Source organism: Cavia porcellus, unplaced genomic scaffold (assembly GCF_034190915.1).
Source record: "Cavia porcellus strain 051 isolate PalLab524CR breed Dunkin Hartley unplaced genomic scaffold, mCavPor4.1 scaffold_25, whole genome shotgun sequence".
Classification (NCBI taxonomy): domain Eukaryota; kingdom Metazoa; phylum Chordata; class Mammalia; order Rodentia; family Caviidae; genus Cavia; species Cavia porcellus.
Window position 1 is genome coordinate 34,674,840 of NW_026947508.1, and position 16,333 is coordinate 34,691,172.

A 16,333-nucleotide genomic window follows, 5' to 3' on the forward strand; every position below is an offset into this window, starting at 1 on the left:
CCTCCCAGTTCTTTATCTTAGCTCTCTGTGGCCTTGGGTCTCTCTCTATTTACTGTGCCCCTCAGCTCTAAAATCATCTCCTCAGGTTTCCTAGGACCACATGACCCAAGTGGCTTTTCCCAAGTTACACGTTCTTGCCTCATTTATGTCTCCTCTGCAACTCTCATCAGGCATCTTGTTAGGAGGACAGTGGCCCTGCTGGTCTTGCTTTCATGTATCTTCAACACCAGTAAGGGTCTGAGCACAGGGAGCAATCAATAAATATTTGATGAAAACAGATGAGTGAACACACTGGAGACCTAGAACAACCACCTCTGATGGACAACATTTTAATTCCTAACTGATCTTTTCTATGTGTCAGGAAAACACTTTATTGATATAGCTCCTCAGATTTCCTAACAGCATGAGAGGCACGTACTGTTACTATCTCAATTTCATAGACAGGCTACCTATATCTCAAGAGGTTATACAATCTGCCCATGTATAAAGTTGCTAAGTGGCAAGGCTAAAATCCAAACATGACCCAACTAGCCCAGAATATGGTCACACTGAGACAGGAGATTAGGACACAGCAAAGCTGGCTGGGGAAGTGGGCATGACTTATTAAAGAAAGGATCCTGGACACAGACATGTGTGCAGAGCACTGCCCACAGCCCTGCACGTGGACTTCTCAGAGAACTTGACAAGGTTTTCAGTGGGACAGCCGAGCCCTGACATCAGTCTGAGGCGTGGGATCTCAGCTCCTCACTGTTTCTGGTTAGGTTGAGTCATCTGGATTAACCATTCCTTATCAGCTGAGCCAGCAAGGGGCCTAGAATAAATGCAAATTGAACCATCAGGAGTTCAGCTAGGTGGCTAAAGAAACTTTGCCTGCGGGCAGGGTGGGGGGGTTCACCCTTGCTTCACAGAAGTGTGGTCTAAGCAAGGCCCACAGATGACCTGGCTCCTACTGAGTTAATGGGTCCAAATGTGGAGACCAACATCCCCACAAGGTTTTCTTCTGTGCCTAGTGATGCCAGCATCACTCTCAAGTTCTCAGATACAGATGTCTGACTAGGTTTTATAAATTCTCAGGATGGGCACTTGTGGACTTCAGGCCTCCAACTTATGTCTGGGCTACCTCCTTAATTAAAGAGCAGAGGCTTAGCTGTCTCCTTCTCTCTGTAGGTGGCCAAACAAGCAGACCACAAACAAGTTGTGGTCTCACGACCACATAGATTTCACTGGCATCACCACCTAGTCTCGATGAGAGGGCAGAGCTTGATCCTGACGATCTAAAACAGAAGCAGTTTATCTATTATTGTAATACGATTTGGATCCAATATGAGCTGGGAGGTGGCAAGAGATGGGTACTTTAAACTATTCTCCAGTTACAGCATTTTTGCTTAAAACATGCAAGTGGAATGAAATGCAGTATGTTCAGACTTTTATGACTCTTTATCAAAGGAAATGCTCAGGAGCACAGTTGTTTGGAGTGGTCCCCAAGGAGGAAAAAGCTCTTCTGGATGACCTCGTCCTGAGACCCCTACTTGTCTCTCAGGGAGATGTGAGTCTCTCTGATCTGTCTGATACTAGAGGTCTTCTCAACTCCTTCTTACAGCCCCTGGGCTGATAAATCACCCCTCCAAGTGACTCCACAATTCTACTCGAGCCCAGTGCCTCAAGAGAACCCAGTGTTCCTCAAAGCCATTTATCATGCTTCTCAGACAGCTGTAAGCCCCACAGGTAGAGTCCAAAGTGGTGCTCCTAACTATCCTAATTTACCACTTATCCTGCCCCTAAGAAAAGTCTCAGGGCTGAGAGGGAATACTGGAGTACAAGTCCCTTTTTCCGATGTCCTATAGTGCAAGAAGTGATTAGGCCAACTATCAGAAGATCTGGTGAGTTTGCAGATGGATTTCTATTGGAGCTTGCTTTTGACTTATACATCTTGGCCACCTGCTGCAGCCCAGATGAAAAACAAAGAATCCTGTTAAGAGGCCAGACACTATGCAGAAGTGCATGTGCCTTGAAAAATGAAGGAAACACCCTGGCAAGGATACTCTCTCCCACAAACAGAGCCAATCCAGGACTAAAATATTTAACAGACTAGAAATGATGTCTAGTACGGACATCAGTCACCATTTCCATTACTATGGAAATGAAAAGGTGCAATAAAAAGTCTAGTAATTATGATAAAGTGAGTGAGATCTTGCAGCATAGAGAAGAGAATCTAGTTGTGTTTTGTAACTGATTAGCAGAGTCCTTCCTCAAGTAACCTTACTTAAATATAGTACACTTATATATAGACCGATCTGCCAGGGAGGGAGAGGCACTAATGGAACATCATTGTATCTGGAAACAGGCCCAAATACTCAAACCATGAGTTTCTAATTGTCTCACAGTGTCCTGCTCCCTTGCTAGGAAGAGATTTACCTGTTAAACTGGGGGCAATTCTCAAATTCTAGCTAACGCCACAATGGGCTTTACTTGTCGGGACTACCCCAGGTCTCACTGACCAAATTAGCCAACAAGTGAATCTTGCTGCATGGTACAATGGAATGCCTGGTACAGCAAATTCTGCTACACCAGTAATTATAAAACTAAAAGACCCTCACTAGTTTCCTAACCAAAAGTGTATCCTATCAAGGAAGACGCACATAATCGCCCCCAACCTCTCAAGGAGAAGTTCCTCAAATCTGGCCTTCTGAAGCCTTGCCAGTCCCCTTCAGTACTCCCATTCTCCCTATAGTAAAATCCTCAGAAGAGTATCAGGGGGAGTAAGACCTCCACCTCATTAATGAGGCTGCCCTTCCAATCCAGCCTCTAGTGGCTGGTCCATACACCACTCTCTCCAGGGGACAGTAATTGGCTCTCAGTTTTAGATGTAAAAGAGGCATTTTTCTCCACCCCCTACATTCAGACTCCCAAATTGTTTGCTTTTTTGAATGGAAAAATCAATTTCAAGAGAAAAGCAGCAATATGCTTGGACAGTTCTCCTACAACAGTTTAGAGACAGTTCTCCCTTTTTGCTCAGGCACTAGACAAAGACTAGAGGAACTTAAAGTGTAAACAGGAAGCCTATAGTATAGAGATGATATTCTATTCTGTAGCCCAACTCAGAAATTATCTAACGATAACACTGTACAGACTCAACTTTTTAACTAAGAAGGGATATAAGGTCTCCAAAGAAAGGCCTCAGATATCCTTCCAAAAAGTTTAATTTCTGGGATATATCCTTACACCTGGGTAACAAAAGCTGTCTAAGGACCAGATCCAGGCTGTTTGTGATCTTGGGCCTTCTGCCACCAAAACAACAGCTTCATTCTTTCCTGGGGATGGCTGGCTTTTGCAGGATCTAGCTACTTAATGTTGGACTAATGGCAAAGTTTTTGTATTAGGCTGTCAAAGGCCCTGAGTTTGTGTCCCTTGAATGGACAGAAGTGACTAACAATGCCCCCACACACATGTTTTTTGTTTGTTTGTTTGTTATGGTACCAGGGATCAAACTTACAACCTCACACTTGCCAGGCAGGCACTTGTGCCATTGAGCTAAATCCCCAGCCCCGACAATGCCTTTAAGAAAATAAAGTATGTCCTTATTCAGGCCCCATACTGGGAATTCCTGACTCAAAATGTCTTTCTTTCTCTGTGTATCAGAAAAGGGAGGGCTGAGCATGGCAGTGCCTATCTGTAATCCCAGCACACAGTGGGCAGAGGCAAGAGGATCACTCTGAGTTCAAGACCAACGTAGGCTACATAATAGTTCAAGAGTCAGTCAGTCAGTCTCAACTACATAGTGAGACCCTCTCTCAAAAAAAAAAAAAAAAGAAAGAAAAAGTGGGAAAAATTACTTTGGGGGTCTTGACCTAAAGGCTAGGGCAAGCACTCTAATGAGGAGCATACTTATCAAAGAAATTAGATGGACTGGCTGCTGGATGGCCACCCTGCCTGACAGCAACAGCAGCTACAGCTGTACCAAAGAAGATACAGAGTTAACTTTGGGACCCTGACACCCATGAGGTTAGAGATATTCTGGAGATAAAAGGTTACTTGTAGTTAACAGAATGGATCACTAAGTATCAGGGAATGCTCTTAAATTCCCAGAGTTATTACAAAACCTTGTAGTACTATTAATACTGCTTCCTTGAGGCCTATAGCCCTAGAGGATAGCTACTCTTGCAAACAAGTCATCTCTCAGACATATGCAAAGGCAGGACATCAGTGATCTGCCTCTCCAAGACCCTTAAGAGGTGTGATTCCCTGATGAAAGCAGCTTTCAGCAAATCAAAAAGTAGGGTATACAGTTGTCAGCTCACAGGAGGTCACTGAAGAGATCTCTTCCTTCAGGAACCTCTGCTAAAAACTTGGACAGAGGGAACACCTGCTGCCCTGTCAAACCCAAGATGGAAAGGTCCCTTCTCTGTGGTCCCTGCCATACCCACTGCAGTGCAGGTGATGGGCAGACAACTGGACTTATCTTTCTATAATAAAGCTAGTCCAACCTGAACTGTCTCAAGACCAACATCATCCAAAAGGAAGAAGCTACTCCTATGACCCACTAGAAGACTTGAGATTTCTTTTCAAAAAGCGAGACCCCAGGGCCACTACAGGAAGTGTGCAAATCCGACCTGCTCCTCATGTGTGGGCCGACAGTGAGGCTCACGGTCATTTACCCTTTTCTCATTGTTTCCTCACATGGTTCCTTTCTTCAGCCCAGCCAGTCAGCCACCACACCCCAAAGTAGCTGGACAGCACATAATCCTCAGTAGGTAGGGTCTGTGGCCCCTTCTAGCTTGAAGAAGCTGCAGAGTACTGAGACCTCTGTTCCCTCAGCACCTCACTAAGAATTATGGAGATTTGTGCTTCTCAGGAGGAAATGAGCTAGGTGATTAGGATGTGGCAAAGCTGGCTGGGGGAGTAGATGGGACCTGTTAGTTACAAGATCCCAGACGCAGGTGCAGAACAGTTCCCAAAGCCCCACATGTGGACTTCTCTCAAGAACTTGTGCAGGCTTTCACGAAGACAGCCTTAACCTGATGTCAGCCTGAGGCATGGGATCCCAGTGCCACCTCTTACTGCGAGCCCAGATAAGACCCATATGTGGGCATTCTACTGAGTTTCTCTGAGATGTGGACAAGATAAAGGACACGCCGCACCGTGAAGAGTGTAACGTTCCACAGTAGACCCTGCTGTGTTTGGAAAACACTCTGCTCTGCTTTGCTCTCACCCTCTTTTTCTCTGTACTCAGGCCAAGCTTGCTCCACAGAGCCGGTTTCTGCCCTACTCTTCACTTTTACTTTCTTGAATAAACGGCATTGTTTTTCACTTGTTTTGTTCAATTCTTTGTTTCAGATGAGGAGAACCTGGAATCTAACTCCAGAAGGAGAGGCAAACAACCCCAAACCTGGTAACACTTAATTGGCAAATCACTTTTAGAAGGAGCTACCTGATAGTTACAGGCCAGACTCACCTGCTGATGTGACACTCAGTTCTCAGTCCAGTAAAATCTCAGGCCAAAGGACACCTACTCTCATAACTCAGAGGAAAGCACTCTGGGCTGCCACCATTCCATCAGGCCATTCATTATCCAACCCCACCTTTTAAACAGAACACTGATTGCCAATAAGTAGTTCTACATAACCCCAAAACAGCAAACAAAAAGTGAAACTGTGCTGGGAAAGCTTGTGAGGACCCAGGAACGCTCTTCACACCTACCCTGGTCCATGTCACACTGATGAAAAGCAACATACACATCTGCTTCCTTATCTCTCTATACATATGAGACATGCAGCATCCACACCACCTTGGCCCAACACCCTAATCCAGTTGCTTCTGCCACTTCGAACTCATCACTGTGCAAAACTAGGAGCTGTCTGGTCTCGATCCATGCTGCTTTGCCTGGAGTGACTAGCAGTAATGCCATTCATGGGACAGCAGTGGCTCTGTCAAATGATTTTTTAAGTTAATGGCCCAACAATTGCAAATTTTCAGCTAAAGGTATACTTCAATAATAACTTGACAAAATGAGAAATCATATACAAAGTAAATTTATAACCCCAAAAAAGTTTAGAAAATAAATCCAGTAAATCCAGCACCTTGGACAGTTTTCCCCAAGTAGTCTCCTTTGCGTTCCTTGTTAATGACGTGCTGGTAGATCTTCCCAGTAGTCAGATTGTTGTCCTTGGTGAGGCGGATGTCAAGGAACCGCTCATAGTTCCCCAGGTCCAGGTCAACTTCCCCACCGTCATCCAGAACAAACACTTCACCTGCAGTGAAGAGTGAGGCTGTTTAGCTAAGTGAAGATAACATTTATCATTGCACAACTTGGCTCCTGAAATACAAACACTTCCCACACAATAAGGTCTGCATTAGTCTGAGATACAAAGAGATCTATCTATTTCTAGAAAACTAATATGACAAACGAAGAAAAATTACCAACCATTATCTAAAAGGTAACTTCGTACCTCCAGTCTGTCAACAAAAATGATGCCTATGAGCAAACATAAAGTAGCATGGAATGAAAGGCAACGTCACCCTGAAGGCCGTCGGAAAAGGGCACTTATAGTAAGTAATAGAGCAACTATTTCTCCCTAGAGAAAAATAACACGCAGAAAAGTCCCCTACTTGTGCAGACTAAACTATGATAAAAGTATAATTCTACTCAAAATGTCTATGACACATATATAGGAAGGCTTGTTTATTATAAAAACTAGTCTCTGAATTACATATTAGTGTAACCAACTTCTTCCCATTCTTTTCTTTTATATTCATTCCTTGCAACTTCATTTTATAAATTCTGTTGAGAATGATTCATGCCTATGTCACAATAGGAGTCAAGCTCAAAAGCAGGAAAGGAAAAGGTGTCATATTTCCCTCCTCAGGGGCAAGGCATCCTCCACTCAAGAACTTCACACTACACAGCCCTTCAAAGGGCCAAGGATGGAGCTCAGTGCTAGAGCCTTTGGCCAGCAACCACAAGACCATCGGTCTGATACCCAGAACCACCAAAAAAATACTATCTCTGTCCTGCCCCCTCTTACCAGATATATCTATATATTCAGAAATTACATGAGTAGATAAACTTTTTAAGTACCTAGATTTGAGTCAGTACAAGGGAAGATTTCTGTAATAACAAGTGCCCTCTGAAAGCTGGGTACCAGACTCTGACAGCTGGGAGTATATGAATCATCTCCTGGTACTTATCATTACATGAGGTTTTCTGTACAATGACAGTCAATCATAGATTTTTATCTCACCATCAGGAGTAAAAATGCAGAATTTTAAAACTTCAAGGTATGTTTTAACAGTACAATTCACCTAATTTTAAGCAATAATTTTATTTTTTTTTTTTTTTTGCTCCCTTGGGGTTTTTTTCTTTTCAGTACAAGGATCAAACTCACAACCTCACACTTGCCGCCAGGCAGGCGCTTGTGCCACTGAGCTAAACCCCTGGGCTTAAGCAACAAATCTGGGACAACTCAAACACACCGAATTCATCACATAGTCAATAGGAACACAACAGCAACAAAGAAGCCTAATAATTTAGACTTTTCACTCACCTCAAAAGATCTACATTTATGTCATCCAAACTGCCATTAGTAAAACAGAATCTCAAGCTTACAGATCCTCCAAATCCAGCATGTACCTGCTGCTTGAATCTCTACAAAGTGGTCCTTGGCCTCTGTTTAAATACCTCCATCAAATGCAACTCGAAGCTTTCAGAGACTGGAACTCTGCTGTCATAGGGCATTTGCTATTACAAAAGTCTTTCTTGTACTGGCCCAAATCTACATCCTTACAAATTCTATCCAACCATGCAATTTCTGGAGATTGCAAAGAATAAGCATATAGCGCCTCATTTCTGTGAGCACCAGCACTCTGCTCTTAAAAGTGTCCTATACCTACTTTTAATAAACCCAAGAAGTGCCTCTTTCACTGGCACATCCTGAAAATTCTTCTTCCCTGATAGGAGTCAGGGAACCTGCACACTTCTCTTAAGCGGGTGGCTTAAGTTTCTTGCTTCAGGCTTGGGATCCCTCAGATCCAGCGCGTGACATCCTTGGTGAGCCAGTGGCAGGAAGTTTTAAAAAAACAGAGAGACAGAGAGAACCCTTGGCAAGACCAGTCCAATGGCTTTTTTAAGTTGTTTCTTTTCTTTCTTTGTCCCCACTTTCCCCCAAGCCCTTTGCCTCTGAAGCAGGTTCCCTGTGGTTGTTCTGGGGTTTTTGTTGTTGTTGTTGTTTTGTTTTTGTTTTCCCCCTTTCTCGCTCAGTATTTCATCTGTCAGAAAATTCAAACCCTTTAACTGTTCTGTTGGTTACCAAAAAAGTAGGCAGCTGGAGGGCAGAGAAGCCTAGTGCCTCCTACTACATGGGAGTGGGGAGGGGAAGCACATGGCTCTGCTTTCCTTGACATGGGATCTCTTGTGAGGTAAGAGTTTCAGATTCCTCACGTATGTTACAAGTCTCCAGACAAAGATTTGTGAGGAAAGCCCAGCTACTGTGCACAACTTTCTTGTGTCTTTGATCTGTGTTAGAGTAGCTATGCTGCAGGAACAAGGATGCTCATACAGGATTAACAGAAACAGCAGAGCTGGGGCTGGGGATTTAGCTCAGCGGCATAAGCACCTGCCTTGCAAGCAGGCAGTCGTGAGTTCGATCCCTGGTACCGATAAACACGAAAAAGACAAAAAAAAAAAAAAAGAAAGAAAGAAAGAAAGAAACAGCAGAGCTGCCATTCTAGGCAGTTCTAACTGGGAAATGGTCCAGGCTGCAGATCGAGCCGAGTTCTGAGACGTGTTCATGGCATGACCTTAGTTCTCATCTTTTCTTTTCTTGTCTTTATCTCTTTCCAGAAATACACAAGGGAAGTCTTTGAAGCAAGCAGTCCAGCTTTCTGGAGCATGGGTAATTCAGTCTCTAGGTTGTATTGCTGTAAGTAACGGGGATCTTTTTGAAGAAGAGGACTTAAAAAAGAAAAATATTGTTTTTCTTTGTAACTTAATACAGGGTCAGTACAAATTAGAAAGTGGAGAGACATGGCCTCTGAATGGCACCTTAAATGTTAATACTATATTCCAGCTTGGTCTATTTTGTAAAACAGCAAAGAAGAGGGCAGAAATCCCACATATCCAGGTTTTTAATGGCCTTATATTAATCAAGACCCAGAATTATGTGAATTTTCTACAATCCCTTATTTCCATGTGGATCACCTAAAACACAGCCAGATCTGGTGGAAGTTAAATTCTTAAGTGCTCAAGTAGTCTGCCCCAGTACTTCAGAAAACTTCAATAATGAACTTTTAAGCTTGGCCTTCGGGGTCTTCGACAACGAAGTAGTGGCAAACATCAAGGTCCAGGGGAGATGACACAGGCACAGGGAGGGCCAATTACTGCTGTGACTTAGAACCCTGCTCCTCAGAGTGACTCAGAGACTCCATTTACAAAGAGATAGAATAAGAGAGCAGGTGGCTGCTACTGCTGTGGAGAGCCTGGACAACTGTGAAAGAACTGAAGTCTGCTGGGCCCTTCACTGGGGCTGGGGCCCCACGATGGAAACGACTGCCCTCTCCTCCACAGAGGGCAGAGGTCACCTGCTCCCCTGTTGGCTGCCCTGTATTAAAGGTGTCCAAATTCTCTCAAAGCCGCTCTCAACAAAATAGACATTACCCTGGACAAGCCTTGGGTAATTCCTGATGTGGCAGGTAAAAATATTAGTTTTCTTTTGGATACTGGAGCTTATAAATCTGCCTTCCTTGAATCCTTTGATTCCTTTCTACTAAGACCTGTATTGTGACTGGTGTTGATGGTATCTCTAGGGTCGCTTTACAGTGTCCCTTATCTACAGATTGGACCAATATTAGCCAAGCAGCTGTACTTGTAATCTTTTTTTTTTTTTTGTCTTTTGTCTTTTTGGGTTTTTTTTATCGGTACCGGGAATCGAACTCATGACCACACACTTACAAGGCAGGCGCTATGCCACTGAGCTAAATCTCCAGCCCCTGTACTTGTAATCTTGCTGGTTAATTCTGACCCATGTTCCCAACTCATGATTTTACTCTATAAAAGTTTCTCCGAAAAGTGGGCTCACTGGCAGCTCATTCAGGATCCCTTCTGTCTTCAGGAGTTTTGCCATTACCCAGTAATTATTCTCACTCTTAGAGTCCATTGTTCCACAGAGTTCATTCTTTAACTTCAAGGAACACAAATGCAGTGTGTCTAACCTCTAGCAGGCTGGGAGTTACATTTTTCCCCTTATGTCAACATGGTACATTCCTACCCACAGCTGTAGTCACACTATTATGTGCTACTGACTGGAGGACAAGAGCTGGAGTAAGACGGCCAGTCCCAAAGAGCAGCCAATGGCTCTGTGGTGGGAATCTATGGCCTTGGTTATCTCCAGGGTGGATAGGAAGAGATACCTTACGGTATCTGTGGGTCCAAGAGCACTGGGTAAAAACCATAAATGAATCAGCTAAACCCCCAGTCTTGAGGCAATCAGTGGCCCAGAGCAGTTTCCCACTGATCTGATCATCTGGGTGCTATCTTTATTCTCTAAGTAAGACTTGAAATGTAATGGGGCACACTGAATCTCTCACTAACTATACACAAAAAGCTCTAAACAATACTACAGATGATATCTCACTATTACATTCAGAAGCTAAAAACAATGAGAAAACCTGTTCTACAAAACCAAATGGCCCTAGGTATTCTAACAGCAGCACAAGATAAAACATGTGCCATTATCAAAACATTATGTATATTTCTGACAACTCCGTAAAATTCTCTCCATTACATGAGCTACATTCATAAAATCGATACAATGTTAGACTGTGCCATAAACTTTAACTGGCTGGCACCCTGGTTCTCTGGAACAACCTGGTGGGGAAAGGTTCTGGACAACTCCCCTTCAGCTGCGAAAAAGTCTGCCCATTATCTTTTACTCCCAAATAACACTCCTTCACCCATGAAGGGATGAGCCTTTTGCCATTTTCCATAGAAATAGGATCCTAAGGATGCGATGGGCCATCCTCTCTCACCCTCTAAGACTGACTATCAAATACCACAGAATTCTGCCTTCCAAAACACTTTAAAAAACCCCAGTACCCAACTGTACTGTGCCTTGTTTCTTTGAGCACCCACACTCCACTCTTGAGTGCACTCTGTAACTATTTCTAATAAATTCTTCTCATGTCTCTTAAAAAAAAAAAAAATACGCCTCAAATATCTGAAGAAAGTTATTATGTCACCAAGTAGGTTTTTTTAGGAGAAATGACAAATTTTAACATAACTGCTACCAAAAAGATCATTTATATAACAGAAACTTTTAAGACTCTGATCATTAAATTGCCTATTAAGATTCCTGCTTCTGCCTGTCCACGTAAGAAAAAAAAATCATTCTGCTACACTAAGATGTTAGAAAAGAAAATGGAAGTTATTACAAAAATGCTCATACAATTCCCAAGAGCTAACACGTTCTTTCATATATACAATTAGAGAGAGAAAGGAAGAAAGAAATGAATATTGCTCACCATGCTCATAAGGTGAGAATGTTCCTGCATCAATGTTAATGTAGGGATCAACTTTAATTGAAGTTACATGTAAGCCACATGACTTAAGTATGGTGCCCACACTACTGGCGATGACTCCTTTTCCAATTCCTGATATAACACCGCCAGTAACTAGAATGTACTTCATTTTCCTTTTTGACCTAGAAGAAAGAAAAGTTACAGATTAAAATATGTCTCAACAAACCAAACTGTGTTTGGGCTGGGGATTTAGTTCAGCAGCATAACTGCCTGCCTTACAAGTGAGTGGTCTTGAGTTTGATCCCTGGTACCAAAAAAACCCCAACCAAACTGAATTCATATACTAGCTTTGCCAATTACTGGCTATGAACATGATGTGTCTTGACCATGTCCAATGAGTTCAGAACGTCTTTATCAGATTCAAATCAGCTTGTAACAGATGGTTTTCTTAGGACATTGAATGGCATTAGTCAAACATGAGTAGAAAAACAATTCCTATACAGTAATGAAGATTTTGTTTAAACATCTGACAACCTTGAGAATAAAAGTTCTATAAGGGTTAATAAAACACTTTGCCTTAAATATAAGCTGATATCATTGCCAAACACTGGGATACCAGGCACATATCTCATTATTTCCCCAATAAGGGAAAAAAATTTGCAATCTTGGGTAAGCAAGCCAATTCCCCATGAAAGCAATAATGTGTTTGGCTAATGTACCACTGAGAAAACACAGCTCCCCTAAGTTTTGGAAGACAGGCCAAAAAGAATGGACTTGACCATATAAAAGGAATTATAGCTAACCCTAAAATTCTTCCCAGTACAGATAGTTCTCTTCTGTAATTTATTAACAACTTGCTCCTTTGCTAGCAATCTCTCCCAGGTATGGCATGAATAGACTTTATATATTGGTGGAGGACCTCAGATAATAAATAAGCCAGTCTGAAGCACACAATGGGCAGAGCAGGCAGAAAGGGGAGATTAAATCCAAAGAAAATACAGTCATGCAGAAAGTATAACAAATAGACTTGAGAGATAATGAGGTGGACTCAAAGACAGCAGAGTCAAAAGGCAGCTGAAAACAGCATCGATAATCAGTAAGGAGATGGTGACAAGCTCCCTAGGGACCTTCATTACTGTTCAGCTTCTGGGGCCAAGAAATACCATTTCTTGGGCAAGCCCAACCAAATGTGATCAAAGAGAAAAACGTGATCACCAAGAATATTTGCTTTAGCATGGAAAAACATTTTCTTCCTCTAGGAACATTCCATACGAAGCCAAATTACAGCCCAAATAAGTTAAGAAAGGTGCAAGGAAGCAGGAATTTGGTTTGAGGCACTCCCTGGCGCCACTCCTCCTCAGAGCCTGAATGAACACACTAGGCAAGAAATAAGAATGCTCAGAATGTCTTCCTTCTAGGACTACAAGGAAGACACCGTCCTGCTCTTTCTATTCTCTGCTGTGGCTGCTTCAAAAGCATGCTTATCTTAGGTTTTCACAAAATGTACGTGGGTTTTCCAAGAGTGTTATGGACAGATAAATCAGAGAAATGCTGAGTAAACAATCACCTGTTTTCTTTAACAAAAACACTGGGAGTGTTTTGTAGGTTAGAATGAACAGTGACCTCCTACAAGGAGTATATAGCATCCAATTTTCTCAAATTTATTGGCTCCAAGTCCCTGTAACTGATTAGGGAAACATTACTGTTACCTTAAAGTCGAATGGTTACTTATTGATACATGAATACCAGGCATGGCTACATTTTAGTTAAATCCTAACCAGACATCCCTTTTTGTATGTTTCTAGAAATTTGCGTGTTTCTAGAAATCCACCCTTGAGTGGATTACAGGACGGGTTACTTCCACAAAAAACTTACTTCAACCCTTCACATTTGACTGACTAGTTTTACTTTAAGAGGGCAACCGTCTTCTGGGAGATTCAGGTTATCTCCTACAGGGGCTGGCCACAAATATTCCAACAGGGCTCCCCTTGTATTTATGGAATACCCTGAGTAAGGCCCATTTAAATCTTGTGGGGATCACAAAAATTCATCAGATTTGGACCCATACCTCAAGTTGTTGACAGATCATTTTGAAACAGAAAGACATTTATAAATAAAAGAGCAATCCAGTGATGGTGGAAAACAGAAGGACGTGATAGGAAGACCGCAAAAGCAAAATCAGAAAAAATTGAAAGTCTTCAGCGCCAGAACCAAAGTTAAGTACTGTACCACGTCTCACCGGAGGGTGGAGAGGGACGCCTTGGGGTAATCGAGAATCCCTATCGCTGTTTTCTAGGCCAGACTTCCGATGGAGTCAAAGGACCCAATTCAAGACCTAACTTAGGTTTTAAAAGCACGGGAGAGTTAACAGGCAGATGAGAACAAAGACAAACGCCAAGAAAACACTAGGGAGGAAAGTATAGGTTAAGGAAGGGATCAACTCGTGCAAACTTAAATGCCCAACTGAACTTTATTCCGCAAGTGATGGGAAGATACCAGGTTTTCCAGCACAAGAGCAACGTAAACCAAGATGTAGCACAGAAAATGCACCACAGACGCGATGGCAGGCAGTTAATTTGAGAGATCAAGTTCCAGCTCCATCGCCCGCGGGCTGAGACACTACTTAAGCCCCCAGTGAGCCCGGGTTCACACCGCAGTAAAATGGGGTGAGTCTCTACGTACTGCCCGCGTCACGGAGCTACTGAGAATACAATAAGCGCGGATGTAAGCGCGCCACGCACACGCAGCGAACTTCCCTAGAACGCCCCATCCTCACACGCGGCCGCGGACGGGAGGGGACTGCGGCGGGGCCACGCGGACAGCGCCTGGCCGGCGGGCGCACAGGCCCCCTCCTTGGCCCGGGCCGCGGCCGCCGAGTGCCAAGGCCGCCCGGCCCACCCCACCCCACGGCGGCGGGCACGTCGGACCTGCGCGTCCCTCCCAGAGGACCGAGCCCCGGAGCCGCGGCCGGATAGCGGGGATGGGAGCTGCTATCCCGGGGATGGCTGGGCGCAAGGCACTCCGCGCCTCCACAGTCCTCTCGGCCGAACGGACCGCGGCCGCCGGACACTGTAGCGCTCGACGGCAGGCCCCCTGACTAATGGGCCCCTGACCGGCGGCGCCCGGCCACGCGGCCCGCGCGCGGGAGCCGGCACTCAGCAGCCCTGGCCTTCCCGCCCCACTCTCTCAGACACACAGCCCATTGGGCAGGATGCCGGGCCATCTCGCCTCGGATTGGTGGGGCGCGGCATCCATCACCGGTGGCGGTGGGCCGTCCGTGCCGCGCTCGGAGGGCGCCGCCGACTCCCGCACGGCAGAGCGCGTCCTCCAGGATCTCTGGACTCAGCTTACCCGAGGCCGGCTTCAGATCCTCCCGACAGCTGCAGACCGAGGCCAGCGACTGGAGCGTTGAGCCGCCAGCAGCCAGTGCTCAGCTCCGGCCGCATGCGCCGGCAGTCTTTCTGGGGGGCGGGCTTTAGGCGGTGCGCACGCAGAGGGCCGAGGCGGGGCGGGTCCCGGGCGCGTGGGCGGGCCAGAGTGCGCAGGCGCGGGGCGCTTTCCGTTCTGGGTCTCGGAGGTTCGTTTTTTTGTGCGTTCAGGCCTGGCGGGTGGTCCCGGCTTCTTTGCCTTCGGGGAAAGGCAATGTTATGACTAATGCAAAGCAGATTAGCGGCCTGACTTCCCCTCCTCTTGAAGCAGCTCCTGGCTTCCTCCTCACCCTCCCTCCTTTGGAGCTGTCAGCCGTGGGGCTGTGACAGTGTTGTGTCTACCTGCAGGAAAGCAACCCAAAAGGGCCGCTTGATGCCACTCCTTGTCGCCTCCCCTTCCCCGTGCGGGTGTTCACGGCAGCCCCTTGGGATGGACAAGGGTTGAGACTATTTTCATCCAGATGACATTTCCTGAGCATCCACTCTGCTGTGCGCGGCACTGGCCCCCAAAGGACCCTGACCTCTTAGGTAAACTGACCCACCCATTACACTACATTGAGGTTTTCAGAAGTGCCTGCTACTGAAATGCGGGGGTGTTCAGCCTGGTGATGGCTGAGCTATTCAGTCGAGATTCAGGCAGTGAAGTCTGCCTTGAAAAGTGACTCTGAAGCTGAAGTTTCCTGACAAAGATGGAGAAGGGAGAGGTGGAAAGAAAAAGGTGAGGCAGAAAGAAAAGCCACGCACTGGTGGCAAGTCTAGAGGAGCTGAGTCAGAGTGGGCTGGAGAGGTTGCCAGAGCGGTTATAAAGTAAGTCAAGAAATCGGCTTTCTTCTGAGGATAGTGGAAAGCAATGGGAGCTTTTGAGGAAAGGAGTTAGTTTTTCTGAATAGTGAATAAATCTATGCATATGGTTTCCTCCCTCAACACTACACAACCATGTCCATGAAATGTTAGCCTTTCACCCAAACCCCAGTGGTGGTTTTCTTTCCTAGAAGCAGTTTGCCATCTCTTAATCTATCTCCTTAGAAGGAGTTAAAAATGTGACATATTCTGGTTTGTGCCCTAGGAAAATGAATAGATTCCAAGAAACTAGTCAGTGACCTCCTGCAAGGCCTTCTGGAGCCTTCTGGCTCCTTCCCAATCTGAACCATCACTGCTCCTACTTTGCCAGTCTGTGCAAGCTACACTCAGCTCCAAGTCAGAAATGCAAGGGATGTGTTTGCAGATGGTCTACAGCCCCAAATTCTTCTGTGAAGTATTTGACATTCATGAGAGTAAGAACATAGTAGACAATGACAGACAGTGTAAAGTTTATTTTGCTTACTGACAATGTAAAGATGCTATAGGACAGTGACAGCAAAACTTTCAGAGCTTTCAGTGATAACAGACAGCTCGCT

The 16,333-nt window shown here is 44.9% G+C and overlaps 1 protein-coding gene across 3 annotated transcripts in view; it reads right to left on the minus strand.

The window, feature by feature from the left end:
- Ctps1 (CTP synthase 1) overlaps positions 1-15,011 on the minus strand; it is a 40,874-nt gene extending 25,863 nt beyond the window's left edge. For 2 of the 3 annotated variants that reach the window (XM_063236214.1, XM_003461621.5), the window contains exons 1-3: positions 14,860-15,011; positions 11,512-11,690; positions 6,078-6,248 (exon numbers count right to left, since the gene is read on the minus strand). In XM_063236214.1, coding sequence (XP_063092284.1) covers positions 6,078-6,248; positions 11,512-11,690; positions 14,860-14,954 — 445 coding nt within the window. In that variant the 5' untranslated portion in view covers positions 14,955-15,011. Of the gene's footprint in view, positions 1-6,077; positions 6,249-11,511; positions 11,691-14,435; positions 14,686-14,859 lie in introns of those variants that run through there. The other variant, XM_004999757.4, reaches the window with a different exon arrangement.
- Positions 15,012-16,333: the final 1,322 nt, after the last annotated feature.